The sequence below is a fragment of the Blennius ocellaris genome, assembly GCF_963422515.1.
Source record: "Blennius ocellaris genome assembly, chromosome: 8".
In the NCBI taxonomy this organism is placed as follows: domain Eukaryota; kingdom Metazoa; phylum Chordata; class Actinopteri; order Blenniiformes; family Blenniidae; genus Blennius; species Blennius ocellaris.
In genome coordinates, this window is record NC_137657.1 from 14,311,684 (window position 1) to 14,331,544 (window position 19,861).

At 44.2% G+C, this 19,861-nt stretch overlaps 1 protein-coding gene across 3 annotated transcripts in view; it reads left to right on the forward strand.

Annotated features, from left to right (window-relative positions):
- Positions 1 to 1,035: 1,035 nt before the first annotated feature.
- Positions 1,036 to 19,861, forward strand: part of arhgef1 (Rho guanine nucleotide exchange factor (GEF) 1) — a 46,353-nt gene continuing 27,527 nt past the window's right edge. For 2 of the 3 annotated variants that reach the window (XM_080500819.1, XM_080500821.1), the window contains exons 1-2: positions 12,800 to 12,841; positions 19,756 to 19,842. In XM_080500819.1, the coding sequence (XP_080356945.1) occupies positions 12,815 to 12,841; positions 19,756 to 19,842 (114 nt within the window). In that variant the 5' untranslated portion in view covers positions 12,800 to 12,814. Of the gene's footprint in view, positions 1,100 to 12,799; positions 12,842 to 19,755; positions 19,843 to 19,861 lie in introns of those variants that run through there. The other variant, XM_080500820.1, reaches the window with a different exon arrangement.

The window sequence follows — 19,861 nt, forward strand, 5'->3', positions numbered from 1 at the left end:
CTGCAGTGGTGTCTTTTCTGTGATGAGATTGAATGTCTCTGGGTAGAGTTGTTTCCAACTCTTAAAATAATCATTTGAGGTTCATTGATGGCGCCACATTCCTGTTGGTGTCAATGCGACCACCTCTCTGTGTTTGTCCTGTGTTTATTTAGAAAAACTGGCACTTTTCAGATTGAGGGAGGAAACAGGTGTACCTGGAGAAAAACAAACAAACAAACAAAAACACAACCTGCAGGCACAGAGAGAACACACAAACTCCTGAGATCATTTTGAGGAAATCTATGGTTCATAACCACGTTTCTCCGCGGGGTGGCGCCACGAGGCCATTGCAGATAAAAAACCTGTCCACCACACGACTCTTTATGTAGAATTTCAGGCTTTCTGCCCTCTGTCAGGCTCTGTAAACAGTTGTCTTGATTTCAGCGACACATGTTTCCACAGACAGCTGTGATCTGCATAGAGGAGAAACAGTGCGTTTCATTCATTTACAGCCAAGTAGACCACTGTGACTAACAAAGGATTTAAACTTTAGAGGCGTGATGTTTCTGTGCGAATTAAACCTAATAATAAGTCGAACCTGGAGTTCTCGTGTGCAATACAGAAGTCAAAAAGTCAAAATGTGCCTTTAAATGCCTGCTTGGATTAGTAAGCTTAAACTATAAACAAAACTCTGCATCGAAACAGTTTTGCTGGGTAAAGTTATTGTATGTATTTTCAAAAAATAATCACGAGTAACCTTTTACAGACTTCAGCAGATAAATAGTGTGCGGCACAGGGGGGGAAGAGTTATAATGTAACACCGTGCAGGAAACAATACGTTTTCACACATTACTTCATTATTTAACTCCCTTGCACTAAAACACACGTAAACAGAGAAAAAAGTAACGTCATTTCAATTCGTTTTGTATAGATATATCGCTGTTGTATCGTCGTTCACCAATATTCTTTTTTACACATTCCCCTTCATCAACCTTTTTTTTTTTTTTTTTTTTGATGTGCACTTCCGCGTACAATGTTTTTTTCCCCACTGACACACGGCAACTTTGAACAGGAAACCTATTAGTCTGCGGCTCTCCTGTCGTCTTTTCTCCTTTTGCGGGTGAGTACGCCGTCCAAACGTCGCTCTTGTGCGCTTTCTAAACGTATTTTGATTTTGTTTGGGGTGTTTGAGATGTTGGTGGTTGTTTAGTTTTCACGGTACAGTCGCGGTTTGTTCCCCCCGGACAGCGCGAGCGGACGGCGGCGTCCACACAGACCGGGGGAGCGCTGTGCACGGCTGGCTGCACGGCATCCCGGATTAAACTCATTGTTTTGGGCTTTTTTTTCTTTTTCCTTTTTTGGCTCGGGAAATAACTTTTAAAATGAAATTCCCACAGTTCTGCAACTTTAATCGGGTGTCTGAGGCCTGGAAGTGGCAGTTTAATTTGGTAGAACAAGTTCAGGTGTGTGTGTGTGTGTGTGTGTGTGTGTGTGTGTGTGTGTGTGTGTGTGTGTGTGTGTGTGTGTGTGTGTGTGTGTGTGTGTGTGTGTGTGTGTGTGTGTGTGTGTGTGTGTGTGTGTGTGTGTGTGTGTGTGTGTTTTACGGCTGATCTCAAACTACAAATCACTTTAATATGCTCAAAGAGAGTTATGTTGGCCTTATAGCTGTAGTGACCTTCTGCAATTTTCTCCTTATCCTCTTAAAATATAAAACATGATGTCCTGCAGATGCAAATTAGTTGTCGCGTTTCTTGCTTTCACTGTTACGACATAGACTTGAACGATCATATTGTGTTGTCATTCCCGAGTCAAATATACATTATGAATGCAGACCTCATTTGACAAGTGGTAACCCACACACACACGCACACCCACACCCACACCCACACGCACTCACCAGCTGGCAGAGTGGGGGGCTTCAGTGCAGACAGTGTTCAATAATTAGTGTCTGCATATAATTGATTACCCTTGGTGAGTCTTTGCCTTGTGAACCAGAGGAAGGGCATCGTCTGTGCAGGCCAGAAGAGAGCTTCCTGTGCTTGCAGGAAGGAGCAGTAACTGGAGCAGCTTCATTATCTGTCTGCATTAGATAATGGATTAGATTAGGGCTGTGCTCGGCAGAAAGGTTTTCATTTTTGAAGCGATCGCTCCTCAAACACCGACAGCTGTTTTTTGTTGTTTGTTGTTTTTTGTTTTACCAGTTTCACCCCACTTTTTTTTTTTTTTTAACATGAACTCATTCAGGACTTCAGCATGAGCTCAGTCAAACCAAACTTTTCGTCGACCAGATGACGACGAAATTTTAGCTGATTTCGACAACGTGTGCGATAAGGGCGTTGCAGCTGGCGGTTTTTGAGGCCGTGAGTTGTTCCCAGGCGGCAGCTGCTGCACCATCGAGGCCCCATGTGAAGCAGGCCCTGCCACTTCCTGTTGCGCTCTGCTAGAGGAGAGGAGCACTGCACTTGTCATCTCTCTCTCTCTCGCTCTCGCTCTCCCATTTACGAGTGCAGACTTGTCTGGAGCCCAAAGGCTACCTTCTCTTCCTTTTAAAGGAATGTTGGCTATTTAATCTGAGTTGCTGCGCAGCCCTCTCCCTCCCCGTTTCTCGCTCCCCATTGTTATAGGCTCGACGTAAACTCACTCACATCCCGCCGTCTCCGGGAGGGCAGGAGGATGAGCTCGGACGGCGCTACAGAAAGTCTGCGCGGGTGTTGTTAGCCCGTATGAGGGATGCTCAGCTCCTGGAGTGACAGGTAATGGCACCCACAGTGGAACAGCCAGGGGGGTGTCCTAAGGGCCTGGAGCTGGGCTGCTGGCAACCTAATAATTTACTGCAGTCGGGCTCGGACTTCAAAGGGAAAGCAGGTATTCTTCTCTGGCTGCAGTTAAGTTGCACGAGCAGACAGCAGATAATGAGAGACAGAGCAAGACTGCGGCTGCTCTCTTTCCTCTCTCCGCCGGTCAGCAGTGAAAACGACCGATTCCTCCCCAACGAGCTCGGCGAGGGCCGGCGGGTGAAGTCGTGGGGAGCGTACGGGACGGCGACGGCGCCGTCTCGCACCCGTAACACAGAAATACCTGAAACCAGGACTGTTGCCATGTTGGAGCGCGGCAGCTCGCTGTAACGCGTCAACATGTCTGTACCAGTGTTGGCGGTTTTCAGTTGAACTTTGGAAAGCACCTTTGTTTTTTGTGTGTGTGTGTGTGTTCTTATCTGTTTGAGGGTGTCCCTCGTTGTGGCTGAATCTCGACCTTGACTTGTGGGAGACACAGGTTTCAGTCCCGGTTGAGGAAGGAAGTGCGTCTCGTGTAAAAAAACAAGTTCAAGTTGCTGTGGCGTGGTAGGGTACCCAGTAGAATATGTGTGCTTGAAATGGTTCAAACATTACTGCTTTTATGCTTTAGTAGATCTTTTGCATACGGATGAGCTTTTAATTAACATACTGGCCAAATACCAAGCAGGGTATTTGACTTATTAATCATTTATAGAACATATTTAGTTGATCGTGAGGAGGTAGCACCAATGTTATTGAGATGGAGGAACAGGTTGAAAGGTTGTTTTGCAGAAGGGGCTCGTTGAATTGGTTGCGATTCTACGATCAGGTTGTTCCGTTGACACGAACACTGACTGAAGCAATTGGAATGTTTCAAGTCGATTAATTTTATTTGACGCAACAACATCAAATAAGCTTTCATTTGGTTGACAAACTAATCGGGAAGAGACGATAACATGTGGGTTGTTTGTTTTGTTTTTTTGCGTGATGTGGCACGGATTAGACGCTTGGTTGCTCATGGTTCCGTCATGACGTGAGGTGAACAGACATGCACTCAATCCTCCGGCTGCAGGAAGTAACCAAATGTCCAGTTTGTTGTCGTTATTTGGACGGGCAGTTTTTGGAAAAGACGCCCGGAAAAATAACAGGCGGATTGCTTAAAGACATCTAAATGGCCATCACCATTTGTCACTGTCTAATTTTGCTTGAATTCATCTAACCCTAACCCAAAATATAGTGAATTATCAGCTCGTGGACACAACCACAATGAAGAGGCTTTTCCTTTCCAAGATGCTGAGGAATTATATCTGCAGAATCCACACAGGTGGTATTAATTATACGGACCTGTCATCTAGCTAATGTTTTACATCCAAATTGAAATTTTGGACACCCGTAATCCTTAACCGTATCCGTGTTGCGAAGACGTGTTTCACCAACGGAAAAGGTATCATCTGGTTTCACGCATGGATTCATTTTCGTGTCAATCAAGCTGTTACTTAAAATATTAACCATGTCCAGTCTGAAGTTGTTAATTAAAAGAAAGAGGTGTATTAATAGTTTTCAGTCACGTCAGGTTGATGAATCGAACCATTGAGAAGAGCTGCAGGAGACAAAGTGTCTGAATGTAAGTCACACGTATGAGTCATTTGTGAAGCTGCCGTGCTGGATGACATGTCTGTAAGGAGTATGGCATCCGTTTTGACTTTAATAGTCATAATTTCATTATCGGCGTTCTTGAGGTCGTCACCACTGAGTTGAAGAGATTCAAGGCTCCGCAAATGTGTGACTCTGTCAGTCTGGATCCAGGGGCAGTTTGAGTTTAACAATTATGTTTTTAATGACTTTTTGAAAATTTAGTGGTTTGTGACAGCTGATTTTATTTTGTTAAATATTTGGCTTCCTCTGGACATCTTGACCACAATTGACACGGTTGTTCTTTACGAGATTAAACTGATCTTTGTCTACGAGGACGACCCCTGGCCTTTTTGAGCGCAACTCCTGGGACATATTTTATGAAATCTAACGCGTAATAGTCCATTTCTGCCAGTTTATCGCCAATCCAGAGCAGAGTGGCCAGCGTTCGGCGGCTTATTCCCACGACAATGGTTTTGTAAGTGGAAGAGCGATGCTCTGTGTATTGGCCTGCCAATCTCTGACATCTCTCTGCTGTCACTCAGTCTGTTCAGTCCAACCAGATAAGGCTCCCCTGCACACTGTGTGTGGCCAGTGTCTGCTTGTGAGACATGAGTCATGTGTGTGCTGCAGTGACCCCCCCCCCCCAAACACACACACACACAACTGAGTGACCCTCTCAAGGTCCGAGCTGAATGCGGCCAGTCTGCGGTCGAGCCCGACGCGCTCGCGCAAATAATGATAAGAGGATTTCGTGCGAGTTGAACCCAGGCCGCGGTGGCTCGGTTCTCACAGTCTGAGAAAGAAGGTAGAAAATGGAAAGAGTTGCATGCATCGGTGAAAGTGTGAGTCAGAGAGACGGCTGGAAAACTAATGTGACGGAGAGGGTGCGAGTGAGAGCGCTGAGAATGAGCCCTTTCTTTTGAGGGTTACTGTGGAAAAAAAAAAAACTGAGACGAGGCTCCACAGACGATGTTTACTCTTGAGCAGTGAAAGATGGGGGGGGGGGGGGGGGGGGGGGGGGGGTTGTGGGACTGAAAAGTCCTCCAGCCAAGTAAGGCTGTACAGACGCCGCCGTAACTATACCTTTGCGAATCGTGTAAAAGTCGTGAGGGGAAAAAAAAAAAGTTGTGCTTGAGTTTCGACATGTATCCATATAAATAAACTGTGTCAGAGCAAAGTACAATGAAGAAGCAGTAGCAATCACAGAGAGGAGGAGAGCTGATGTTGAATTCTTTCATGCCAAGTGCACTGGCACATAATAAATGTGACATACCAAAAATGATTTGAATACCTCTCCTGGTGGATGGACCTTCTGTTTAAGGCTTCATCTATCGCTAGAGAGACTCTGGAAGGCAAGCTACTGATCCCGCGTGATCTCATTGTAACAAAATGTCTATTAATTAGGTTATTGAGAGTGTGTTTTGGTTCTTTATGCCATGTTAGTGCTGCTCGACCAACAACTGCAGATTGAATTGTTGTGATTGTTTTAATAAACTCCAGGTCGGGTGAAGAAAGTCTCCCGCAATGTCAAGAGCAAAACCTGCAGTGTGAATTAACACGGGTCCATTTCGTCGTGGCAAAATGTGTGATAATTACATGCTGAAGTGTACGCGTAGGCAAGAAACTAATGCTGTACTTTTTTTTTTCTTTTTTTTCCCCCCTCGCTGTCCTGCTTTCATCTTCACTGTCGTCACAGTCGGAACAATTTATCCCGAAAGCCTCTGTGAGCCAGAGATGCACCATGTGCACAGCCAGAGTGCATCTCAACCCGTCTGTGCATGTCTTATTGAAGTGTAATAGCTTATCAGTTATAAGCTATATTCTCATGGTTTGTGAAATAAAGTAGTTACTTTATTGTCGATAGACATTCAAATTCTTTTGTAAATCCTCGTCGAGTTCACCGCCACGGATGCCTTAAAAAAAAGTCTGTTTTTCTGAACAGAGATGAGAATGTTGTCGATCAGGATTGCACGCCATTGGCACGAAGCTCCCAGCAGCATCATGCACCAAGGTGCATATGTGTGCAGGCACAGACGCTTTTTCTTTTTTCTTTTTCTTTTTTTTTGGCAAAGTTAAAAGCTTAGAAGCTTTGATTCTCGGCAGACTAAATTCCTTCCAGAAAAGTTCAGTGTGAGCGCTGGCATTTCAGCTTTGTTTGGCACCGCCTGAAAATCAGCTCCAAATGAAGCCAGCGGACACATGAGGACAGATTCCCCTTTTAATGAGTGACTTTGTGTCCCAAAATGCTAATCAGACATTTCTGTTTTTTGTTCTTGGTAAATACAGTTACACACACACACACACACGGAAGCAGTTAGGCCAGGCTGAAGGTTCACTGTGAACTACCAATCCATGCCAGTCGATTGGCCCGCCCTATCGACTGTTTCCATGAAGTGAATGACCTCGATGTCGACATAAGGAGAGCGAGAAAGAGGGGAAAGGGGTGACATTTTTTCCTAAACTAGGAGCGTTACGTCTGCATCGGTAGAGACAAAGTCAGAGCACGTAACACTGTTAGATTTTATTGCGATACCACTTTTTTGGAAAACGGATTTACGGGCAAGGCTTTATTTTTACAATTCAAGCTTGAAAACGTTTATCAGTGCACGTGAGAGAGTTCCCTTCAGTTCTCAACGTACTGACCGCACCGACGCATCAGACGGCTAATCCGATTAATCACAGGGTTGCTGTAGATTAATTTAAATTATTCCCGATTAAATATTCATTTTTAATTTATCTGAATCGAGTTTCATTTTGCAAAGAGCAAATAGACTCAAGAAAGACATGTATGCACTTGTGTTTTTAATGTGTTTGTGAAACACTTAAAAACTTGTCTTTTTCAAAACATTCATCCACATTATTGTGGCCCTGCCACTACTTTTTCGGCCGGCTATAAACTGACTTGTTGGTATTGTCAAAATGTTGCAATACAGTCAAATCTATTTCATTATTTGTAATTTGAAAATAATGAAATAATATATTTCAGATTTCTTGCACATGAATTGAAATTGGCGTTTTAAATCGGTGGCGTCTGGCGGCAGAGCGTCCGCCTCGCTGCACAACGACTTCACAAACATTCACGTCGCTACTTTGCGGCGTTTTGAGTGTAAAATCTGTCCAAACAGCGACATGTTGTCGTGAAAAGTCGCGACTTCCCCACCAATGCATAGCTGGCTGCAAACTGTGGAATGGCTTTCCGGACTCATCACGCCGCGTCTCATTGAGACCCGCCTCCGTTCAAGAAATCCATTCCACATTTTGGCGTCAGCCAGCACGGAAACACGTGAACTAATTTCAGCAGATGAAGCTTCGTGGATCGGAAATCGCAGCAGGTTGGGTCGGAAAGTTCCAATCCGTGAATCACGTTCCTGTTGGAACCCGACACTGGATCGGGTCGGCCCCATCCCTGGGTATGAATGTAGGAATAAGTGGCAAAACTTTTCTATTCCACTTCCATTTTTAGATGCAACTCCTTCGTAAGACATTGCAGGTTGAAAGTTACTGTAGAAGGCTGGAGGTTGTTTCATGGCGTGTCTTGCTTAAGGTCGCTTGACTGTCTGCAGAACATTTGTTGAGATGATTTGGGGGGAAGGGGCTGTTTGGTGTTATTTCAGCCTTCTGATTCTCCGCAGCTGAAATCATACAAGGAGAAGGTCACCGATGCTCTGCATCGCTTAACCATTTAGATAAAATCAAGAAAAGGTCACCACAGTAAAACATCAGTGTTGCAAAAAGTCTTCTTCACCAGTAATGGTAGGAAACTGTAGAGCAATGAAAAAAGAAAAAGAAAAACTCCCCCTGTGTTTTGCTGGGACTATTGGTCATAATCTTATTTTAGCCGCTACGTAATGGTTGTTAAATTACATAATTGACCCTTGTCTCCCACCAATGAATGCACTGGCTGTCTGGGAGCGAACGCACAAGGGCCCTCTTTACTTTACTTTACACTGAAAGGTGGAGGACTTGAAGGAGGGGATGGAAGGCCAAAATATTTAGAACGACGGAACTTTTGGAAAAGAAAAGGACAAAAAAAAAGAGGGAGAGCAAAGGACTTGTTGGCGATACGTGAAAAAGAAGGGGAAACATGTCCTCAAGGGTAAATTCTCACATTCCCCTGCTCATATGAGCCGCTCCCTCCCCCACTGACGTGACTTTCCGTATACTTTGCCGTGTGCAACATATTCCTCAAGTGACCCACATTACGGCCTCGCTTGTGCCGTTTGCTTACTGTCACTGCCGTGGCAGGATTTCTTGGGGCGGAAAAAAAAACAAACCATTGCCCTCTTGTACCGTTGGCACCGCTGTTGAGTTGCCCGTTTATCTCCCCGAATTTACACGCAGACACCCAGTCACATTTGGCCCGGTTATCTTTAAAATGTCTTATCTCCTCTCGGGGAGGCTCTTATCTTTAATCGCGCCGGCGTTGTGGAATAATTTAAGACGCATCAGTCGTCTGGTCATCTAATCTGTCTAGGATTTGTCGCTCGTCGATGAGATAATCAGCCTAACAGTGGATAGTTGAACTTGATCTGGAAAGAAAAAAAAAAACATTTTATTAAGACTTTGTTGAAGAAGAAGAATAGATTTTGGGTGGTTCTGATCTGCTACTAAAAGGATTAAAACTTTCAGACAATGCATCCATCTATTCAATATTCTGCGTGGAGCCCAACCACACACACTCGCATCGCAAAAGCGAAGCTTTTCTATATAAAGTGTCTCCGTATGCCCGTTACAAGTTCTTTCATGTTCCCTGAATCTACGCCGTCTAATCATTTCTGGTCCGTTTAAATCACACAGCTCTTTTTACTCCTTGTCAAGTTTGTCATTTTCCACATCAGACCCGTTCTGCTGCGAAACCTGCAGCTACCCTTCACCTCTGAACTGCTCATTATGTGTTTGTTTAGGCCATGCTTGTATTTCTGCACAGGCACACTTGTAGTTACACAGCCATTTCTTTATGTTTCTAATTTTTTTTTTTTTAAGCTTCAGGTGCAGCTCTGTGCCTGAACACAACTCCACCACACTTTGTGGATACTTTTTTTGTGCTTGCTTGATTTTTCCACCATGTCTGCGTGTTTCCATAGTTCTTTGTGGTTGTTGCCGATTCACCATTTCAGCCTTCTTCTTCTTCATTTCCCCTTCTCTTAACTCCTTCCCCACGCTCCCTTCCCTCCCCCTGCTCCTCCTCTCGCTACACAGTAGTTCTCTTGCTTCTATCTTCCGTGTCACTCTTGGGGTTGCGGTAGGTTAAATCCCGCTGCCACAGTTGGAAGTATTGTTGAGCCGGTAAGTGTTTTATTTATTCTTCCAACTGATGAGTTCACAATTGGACTCATCATCTGCGTGACACAAAGTCAAAAGGCCAAATATTGCAAATATTTCTTCCTCCCTGGGTGGGGGGGGGGTTTCAATCACGGCGCGAGCCGACGTTCTCTCCCCGTCCCGTGCCGCGGCAGGAAGGTTCACCTCGTCGCACTCTTGTCTGTGATGTTTCTCGCGGAAACACTTGTAATTTCTCACCCTTTTCCTTCGCTCCTTCTTTTCTGCCATGCTTTCTTTCTCCTCTCATCTGATAGGTCACACGGGAAATGGCTCTGATAGCTTCCTGAGGAAATTACACCCTCTTCCTGTCTGTATGCTTCTCCGTTTGTTGCCACCTTTCCCCAGTCCCCCCCCACCCCCCCCCCCTTCCAACACACACCCACTGCCTGTGCTGATGGAGCAGTTGCAGTAGAAGTGTAGGAGCAGCGTTGCAGGCATGGAATCCCCCCACAGCCGCTGCTAATGAGGCTGTGGCCTGATGAGCGGGCCAGATAAACAGCAGCACAAACAACCAGCTATCGCCATTAGCTGCCGGGCTATTTTTGGCCGCTGCCCTCACAGCGTAGAGCGGACAGGACACTGCCTATTGTGACCGAGTCCAAGAACAAGAACAGCGACCGACGCTGATACAATGGCTTCTGTGGCCAGGTGCGCCAAGCAACCCGCAGACAATTGACCCTCCGATTTTAGTGCTTCGGTGACAGGATGTATAACCCTTTTCGTATTCGGCCGTCTTCATATGGATTCACTTCAGATTCGCTCAATTTGTGACACAGAATCACCTGTGACACAGTTTAAAGTGCATCCTTTTGTCGCAGTACACACTTTCACGTAACCTAATTAGATTTTTTTTTTTTTAGCAAAGCCAGAGGGGGGTCAGAAAATCAATTGGGGAAAATAATCATTAGCCGCATCGCAATGGCATGGATTTCTGTGTGAATTGAAACTGTCTGGAGTTTGCCATCGATGACGCGCCGCATGTATACAACACATACGGATAGGGGGTTTGCGATATGGGCAACATGTTAAAATGTCGATTATTTTCCCAAAAATTTTTTCCAAAAACGACCATCTGACGATACCCTCTAAAATGTGAATTCTTTACAAAAAAGTAAACTGGAAATTCTTGCTTACCGGGACATCTGATTGGCTGCTCTGGCACCTCGCCATTACTGCCCGTGGGCCTTTTGTTTCTCTTGTCACTAAAGCGTAAATACTCCATTCTTTGAAATGACATAATATCTTAAACGATATCATTCATGACTGGATATCTATTTGATTAGTTAATTATTTTCTTGTAAGGCTATCAGAAACGGTGCATCAGTTGTGTGTTTCTGTCTTCGTTCCGAGACGAATTCAGCGTCCAGCTTTAAAAACCATTTCGTTGCTGCGATGACTTGCAGCAGTGACCCTGCGGACGATTAGAGAATATATTGGGATAGTGACAATGTGTGAATCAATGGTAAATATTGTGATCGTGACATGATTTGTGTTAAAGACAAGTTTATGTCTTTACTGTCTGACTTGTTTTTTTTTCTTCTCAAAAGCTTTTACATGCAAAGCCTGCAGTTCCCTTCAGGCACATTTCATAAGCGGATCACTTTGAGTTTGTTGTTTTTGAGTCATCTTTAATGCTTATTTATTTAAAAAAAAAAAATTTATGATTTAATGTTAAAATAATGAAGCGAGTTACCATACATTTTTAACACAAAATGTTTTATCTTTGAAATGACTTGAGTTCCAATGCCGGTAACTTCTTCTCCGCCTGTATAGTTTCAATGAATCCACATTTCTTTCTACAGAAGTGAACACTGAACTGCTCCAGGTGGAAACATGACTGTTGCTTTGTCAGATCACAAATCATTCTGAGTGCTGCTTCGCACATGTGACTTGAGAAAAAATAAAAAAAAACCTGTTCAATGTAACATCGTAGCCCTTGTTTGTTCATAATTTCCTCCTTTGTCTCTGCTTTTTCTGCCGTCACGATGCTCCCTCCCTCTACGCACTTCCCACCAAGTGGACAAGCTATGATACTTTGTCATTTTGCTCCATTTTTGTGCATCAACCCGGAGTGAAAAGCAGCGTTTCGCTTCAGTCTTTATTTCCAGTATTAAAGCAGAGTTCACAGTCCTTGATTGTGTGCATAGTGTTGCATACAGTATATCAGTGTGCAGTGTAGCAAGGCCCAATATTGAACTGCTGTCGGTCGGTATGTTTAAGTATTGTACTTTGCGGGCCGTTACTTCACCGGTGTGTTTGAACTTTGTGTAATGCTGTCGGAGAAGTTTGGCTCGACTGGAAAAGCGGGGACCAGTAAACCTCCTTCATCCAGCATTTATGGAAATTTGCGCCACATTATTTGCAGTATTTAACACGACGTAATGATTGTCAGTGATAACGGCTGAATGCATCTGGTCTGCGGGCCACCAGCTCCCTATGCACACCAAATCATGACTTTGAATGCAGGAGAAGCATTTTTCTGCGTCACGACTCTGTGGGAGTCAGTGGTGGCCAAATACGAAGCTCAACTCGGTGCTTTTTCACCGGTAGTAGACGTTTAAGTGAAGCAGTTAAACTGCATGTGAAACTGTAACGTTTTCAAGGTGAACTTTAGTTTAGTGGCTTGCTTAATTTAGTCAGGTACAATAGAACCGTGTTCTCGTTTTTTCAAACAATAAAACATTGATCTGAAATAAGTACTTTCTCTTGTGCTGTGTAATATTATCTTATCATAGAATGTAAGGTGGGAAAAAAGCAATATTCTGAACCGCTGATGAACTGAGGTTTATTACTTTGTCTTTTTTTGCCACGATTTCAAGTACGGTTACTCACCTGTTGCTTTCAATACATTCGAAGCTGCTGTGATTGTGTGTTGGTCAGTGAATGACATGACGAGTTACGGTTAAATATTTTTTTTCTGATGGGTAAAAAGAATATTAAAAAAATGTCACCCTTCTATCTTGACTCATTGTTCTTGGTCCTGACTTCACCATTTGACTTTTCCCAGCTCCCTTAAGCGGCGCCCGCCGCCCCCTCACACATTTTCCAGCCATGTGATTAACCGGAGCTTTATTGACAGGTGTGAGGCCCTTCGCAGTGGCAGCATGGACTCTGAAGATGCCCACTTCGGGGTGAGGACTCCTGGTTGGCTCCTCATCTTCGTTCGGCCGGAGGGGGTGCTTCTCTGAAACGGCTAATTGTTTGAAGGGTTTCACAATGGCCGTGGGCTTTTGCCTAAGAGCTGATGTAACGGCGATTATTCGGCTGCAATGTAATCTCTCCAAGACCTGGTGGAAGTATAAAATGCTGAATTGTGCCACCGCTTTGTTTTAATAATAATAATAAAGCAGGTGCTGGGTTTTTTTTTAAATTTATTTTTCAAATGTAATCCCTTTTGTGAAGTATTAGACGCCAACCTTGTCAGATTCAGAGGAATGTTCTTGCAAAGGCCAGTTGTCGAAGAACACACACACACACACACACAAACTCACACTCACGAGTGCACTGGCAGCTCCCTACAATCACATAGGAATGGCCCCCTCCCACATACATGCTCAGTCTTAACACACACACACACACACACACACAAAGGCACGTACGCTTGATGGCTATCATTAGATTGATGCCACCTGACACTTAGTTAGTACAGGAATGTGATGTGAGGGAGGGGCTGGGGGGGGCAGCTGCCGACTCCCAGGAGCACCAGAGCTGATCTCTGCACTTTTGGGACCCTGTCTGTTCAAATACTGTACACTCACTGTCTTCTAACCCCCCTCCCCTTCCTCCCTCCCTCCCCAGCCAGGCCCCCTTCCCTCTGTTTCGCTCCTCCAGCCAGGGGAAGACCCTCGCAGTGTGGAGCCCATGCCAGCCATCGCGTACTGATGCGGGCAGCGCGACCGGGGTCTGGTTACTGTTGAAACTCAGACTGCCTCCATCTGTTGTCTGAACTGTGCCATATGCTGGAATGCACCACTTGGCTCCCTCTGGGTTACCGGAGTTCTCCCTACTCTGCCCCTCTGTAGCCCTGCGCTCTCATAATGCAAAGAGGAATTGACCTTCCCTGCTTCTCCCCCCCCCCCCCCCCGGAGTAACCACGATTAGCTCCCCCCGCCTACTCCAATTCATCTCCGAGCATCAACGCATATTACGCCTATTCAGAAATCAACCGAGACATAACAAAAACAAAGGTTATGTAATAAGGAGACTGAAATACTGAAATACTGAGAAGGGCAGCGTCAGTGCTGCAGTCCCTCAAGCTTTTAAACCGCATGTTTTGCGTTTGCAGCTTAATTTGAATTTCACCATTTCCTTAGAAGGAAATCACGATCATTCGGCATCTCTGTTTTAAAAGTACAATAATTAATTAAATTGGTTGTCGCATCACAAACGGCCACAAAGATAAACATTTGTCATCTCCTTTTAAAGAGAGAGTTTAATCGCTTTTTGTATATTTTAATACAAATTGAACATTATTATTTGGTCTCCACTGACAGAAATTGGCATGTGCGCTTTAAAAATGTGTAAAACAAGCAGAGAATGCAGCTTTTACAACCAATATGCTGAGCATCGAGATTTCTGAAGTATGACCTGCCATTTACTGATGGGATTCACAAGATTGTCTCACATTTGTAACACGAGCTTCTTACTTCCATGAAAAACATGGTGATATTTAAACTGCCAGATTAAAAAAAAAAAAAGTTGATGTCTTAAATTGTTTGACAATCCCACAGACATAAACTCCTAGATCCAGCCAATGTGCTCACAATGCAATGACCTATGACCCAGTTTGCTGGGTGCATCCCCCCACAGTGCAAGAAAGCTCAACCAAAAACCTCTTGTACGCCACAAATGACACCCAGAAACTGGAGCATTCCCAGTTAAGAGTGCAGACGAAGGCTCTTACTGTGTGGAGTTTGCATGTTCTCACTGTGCTTGTGTAGGTTTTCTCTAAGGACTCTGCTTTTCTCCCACAAAAGAAACATGTGAGGGTCTCAGAAGGAGGCATGAGATTCCAATCAGGCACAGAGAACATGCAAACTCCACACAGAAATGACCCGTCATGCCACAAGTTTGAAGCAGGAACATCTTGTTGTGAGGGGGCCAGCGCTAATTGCCATTCCAAGCATTAACCTTTCAGGTGAAATTGACTAAAACGCAAGTTTTCCAATGCAAACGTTTCCAAAATTGAACCTAATGCATTAAAAGCAAATTTTCTTTATAAAGTCTCGCCAATAAAAACTTGTAACTAAACATCTACACATGTACTGGATTGGTCCCAGTATAGGACAATTTCGAAAAATGTTCAGCAGACCAGTTCTTGTTTGACCTTAAAAAATCAATATCTGTTGTTAACATTTTCAAATATAAGCAGGGGAACACAGACGCTTAACAGTGCAACTCACTTCTCACATGTTTCCTTGTCACATTCTGTTTTTGTCATAGTCATTGGCTTTACCTGGGTAAAAGGGAGACGTCTAAAACACGGAGGACAGTTTGGACACAACTGATCCCCAGTCTATTTTTCTGCCTCAATGGTTTCTCTGCAGCTGTCATCACTGCTGCTCCGCCTGCTCCTCCCATAGCTCCTCATCCTCGCTGCCAGCCAAAAACAATCCCAGGTGCAGCATTTTAAAGACACTGAACGGCCGAATAGCACCGTCCAGCACCTGCAGCCCGATTGACATCCCCTTCAAGTCACCATTCATTGCACATACTTGACATTGGACCTGCTCAGTCTAGTGTCTTCCCCCTCTCGATCCCGAGGCTCCTTTCCTCTCAGTATCCAGAATTCAGCACGACACCCAGAACCTGAATATTACACTCTGAATATAAAACGACCCCGTTTTCTCAGACCGATTTCCCAAAAGCACAGTCTGATATTTGGACGTATGCTCCTTCCTTCCTTTTTTTTTGAAACTTCCCGTTCTATAAACACTCGGTTGGAAGTTGCACAGCATTTTATCATTCCACCAGGAAATCTGCTTGGTTTCTGTTTGTGCAGCATTAGCCAGTTCTGGCCGTCGTTGTCATGGTGACGTAACAAGTCCTTCCTGCTCGAGTGGCTTTGGCAACTTCGTGATTTTGAGGTGTTGGTGGCTGGGCGCGTGGTAAAGGGGAGGCGTGTACCTCTGTGTGTGTGTGTGTGTGTGAGGGGTGTTTTTTATCCATGCAGAAGTTTGTGTGTGTGTGTGTGTGTGTGTGTGTGTGTGTGTGTGTGTGTGTGTGTGTGTGTGTGTGTGTGTGTGTGTGTGTGTGTGTGTGTGTGTGTGTGTGTGTGTGTGTGTGTGTGTGTGTGTGTGTGTGTGTGTGTGTGTGTGTGTGTGTGTGTGTGTGTGTGTGTGTGTGTGTGTGTGTGCGTGCTAATGTGTCACTGTTTAGCTAACCCCTCCTACACATGTTGCTCCAACACTAGCCTTTCTCAATCCACAGCCCACTGGATATGACCATGAATGAACACATTCTCTCTCTCTCTCGCTCTCTCCTTCCCAGTTTCACTCTCACTTCATGCGTCTATCCTTCCATCTCTCTCGCTCTCTCTCTCGCTCGCTCTCTCGCTCTCTCTCTCTCTCTCTCTCTCTGTACCAGGCCTCACCTTGACCTCGCGGCATTTTTCAGATAGCCGCTCTGCCTCTTTAAACATGCACTGTATTCAAGCATTTACTTTATCGGAATTAGTCGTGTACACAGTCCCATTTCCTCAAAACCGCTCACCACTAAGTAACTTTTCACTTCCCCACTTAATGATACATGAGACGGCCTGCATAACCGCACAATCGCTTGTGTATTTATATATGCTGTGTACACACATTTAATACTAACGTGGGGGGAAAAAATACACTTTTGATGACTACACAGATTGTTTTCCAGTTACATTAAAAATAGAATTGTTTTTTCCTCGTTCATATATTTATTCTCGATCGGAAGTGGTGGACCGACAAAAGGAGTATCACATTTTAAGTTTGGATTTGTCTGCTTGAGGTGCTTGTAAAGATGGGCCCAACTGCTTAACATAGAATTATGAAACTAATTTAAAGCTATATAAAATGTAATAAAAAGTTTTTTTAATAGATAATACATTTTCACAATCATGTAATCATCGTGGAAACTGCATTGTTGGCCACACTGGCCACACACACTTTACCAGAAATATTAAAGGTAGACCGACAACAGAATGGAAGCTGACATTTTTATAGTTCCAGCGTCCATAAAATGTGTTTTTATTGGGCAGTTTTCTCATCAAATTCTTATTTGAAGAGCCTTGCTATATTAATATAACAAGGCCAAAACACAGACACAATAGGATGTCGAAATAAGATTTAAAATGAGAATTTGACCAGCCAAACCTGTGAAAGTTGCTAAAAATGAAAGAGCAATGATTGAAGATCGAGCAAGTTATCTTGTATGAGAGATGTGATTTTGACGTAGGCCTCTTATGTAACTACTATAAGAAGCTCCAATTAAAGGGTCCTCTTTTTGAATGTATGCTAAATATGTGCGTAGCACCTGGTTGGGCAATCGGTTTGAACTCGTGTGTTCTTCATCACAGTATTATTTATGATGAAAGGCTTTTCATTTGTTAGGGCCATGCAAACAAACCTTAAAGAGTTGGGAATGTGAGCTGAGCCATGAGTGCATCAGCACTTTAATAAAGACATTTAAAGAAAAGCCGCTGACTGTTGTAATTCTGCAGTTTTCGGCAGTTTGACGAGTGCAGATCATCTGTTCCTCTTGATAAATACTTTTTCTTTTCTCGTGTAATCTATGCTCTCCTTTTCTAAAAGGATACACCGATGCCACGTTTCTTTAAAGGATGAGAACGTATACATACATATACATACATAAACAATACATGAAGGCTATGCGTCGCTTCACAGCGCACCACCAACAACTTCATCTCGCTGTTAATGAGCGTATCAGTCATACTTGAATCCTGTGTAGCGCGTAGCATCTTTAGCATTCAGCATTCCTCAGAGTTGCGTGCTGAGCAGTTATCTGAGCGACATCAGGCGAACTCCAAATGCATCTGCTGGTTAAGTCGCTGATGTACGAAGCATCTCTTTCCTCGTCTTGATATGTCGACAGAACACAGTTTACGGTCTGCCTTACGTTTTGTAAAGAATCCCCAAACCACAGACGTCGCTCAGGCCCTTGCAGATCTGATTGACGCACGGCGTCACGTTTTACTCGTCAGGCTCTCACGGCGACGGGGCACTCTGCGCGGTATCGAACCCGATACTGATATCTGTATCGGTGCATCCCGATAAGCTTCTGTTCTTCTCCATTTTGTTTTGTCGAGTTTTATTCTGGGCTTCTTTCTGGTGGTCAAATTCACTGTGTTCCATTCGGTTGTAGTCACTCTTATTTGTTTCTATTGTGTTTTGTTCCATTCTATTTAGTTTGATATAGTTTTGTTCTGTTATAATCTACCTCTTGCTTCTATTCCTCTGGATTTTACTGTATTGTTCTATTCTATTACGTCCCATTGTATTTTGTTTGACTTTGTTCTGTAGTTGTTCCTTTCTATCAAAGGTTTTTTTTTTTTTCACTACGGTTCTGATCTGTTCTATTTGGGGTTTTTTTCCTCATGCTATTTTACCATTTTCTTTCCTTTTTTTTTTTTCTCTTTTTTTTTTTTAAACCACACTAACGAATCAGGAACTGAAGAAGCCTTTCCGACGTCAATATCTTTGTTTGCCCCTAATTATATATCGTGGACAATTACCATCACCGACAGTCATTCGTGCAAAGTGAATATGAAACTTTACAACAGAGAACATCTGAGTCAGCATCTTTACAACGACAACAACAACCACCAGGTAGTGGATGAAACAGTCAAGTCTCTCATGGCTGCTTCCACTGCAAGATTATTAGACTCACTTTTTCCCCTCTCTTTACATGCTTGATCCTCGCTGTGCTCTGTACTTCTACTGCCCTCTGTGCTCACCTCACAGTGAACACTGTAGCTTTTTCGTGTGTGTGTGTGTGTGTGTGTGTGTGTGTGTTTGGGTGTTCCCTGGTGGCGAGGGCGGCTCTGGGTCTGCGTCCTTCAGAGGACTGAATAAAAGGCCTGTGTGTTGTTTGTGTGTGTGTGTTTTTTTTTTGGGGGGGGGGGGGTTTGTGGGGAAGAGGAAACGGTGTATAGTTGTAGAGGGTGGAGGTAAAACTGTGACTAGTTTGGATGCATTCTTTTTTTTCCTCCCCCCCCCATTCATGGATTTCGAAGGCAAAGATTGGCATAAACCTTTAATTTCAGTTTAGTTTAGTTACATTTTTCGTCCTGGAGGGTTTTGCGTCACGGCGAGAGAGAAAGAGAGAGAGAGAGGGAGGGAGAGAGAGAGAGGAGCCTTTATTGAACCCATCGCACGTCTGAAAAACAATCCCAGAGGCAAAATTCTGGCCCCACTTCAGAGCGCCATCCAATCGAAAAATGCTGCTTTGCAATGCAAGTTAAACCCTGAATTATTCCCACGAGTTCAGCATCCAACCTAAATGTTTTAGTGCAGCCTTAGGGAAGAGGGCTTCAGAATTCGAAAAGAGTGTCCTCATCCTAATGAATTACTCAAAGCTATTTAGTTTAAAGCCTTTAACCTTTGCTTCAGTATCAGCGTCCAGTCCCCAGCAGCTTCCTGATGGGGGGGGGGGGGGGGGGGGGATAAAAAAATAAAAATCCAAAGTTTACTTCTTTTAGAAGTAAGTATTGCACATTTTAATTAGTGAACATATTCTTAAATGGATAGAATAACGCCATGTCTGCCTTTCTCTTGCCTGGTCTGAACTTGAAGACAGACTCACAGTCTCTCTCTCGCTCTCTCTCGCTCTCTCTGTCTGTCTCTCTCTCTGGGAGGCTGGACTGGAAGCTGGGACATTTTCCTCTCTGCTTGATGTTGTTCTACACTGGGAAAGTTCATCCTGGCCAAACGGGCTCCATGTCTGGCTCTGCTCAGTGTGGGACCGGGACTTGAAAAGAGATGCTCAAGCAGTTCAAAGTGTGCCACGCACTGGTTTGCTAATCGTTTCGCTTCCCCCCCTCCGTTTCTCTCCGTAGCCGGGCGTGTTTGGAGCTCAGTGCTCTAACCCAGCCATGAGCATCATCGGGGCTGAGGACGAAGACTTCGAGAATGATCTGAACGATGTGAGTCGAGACCGACCAG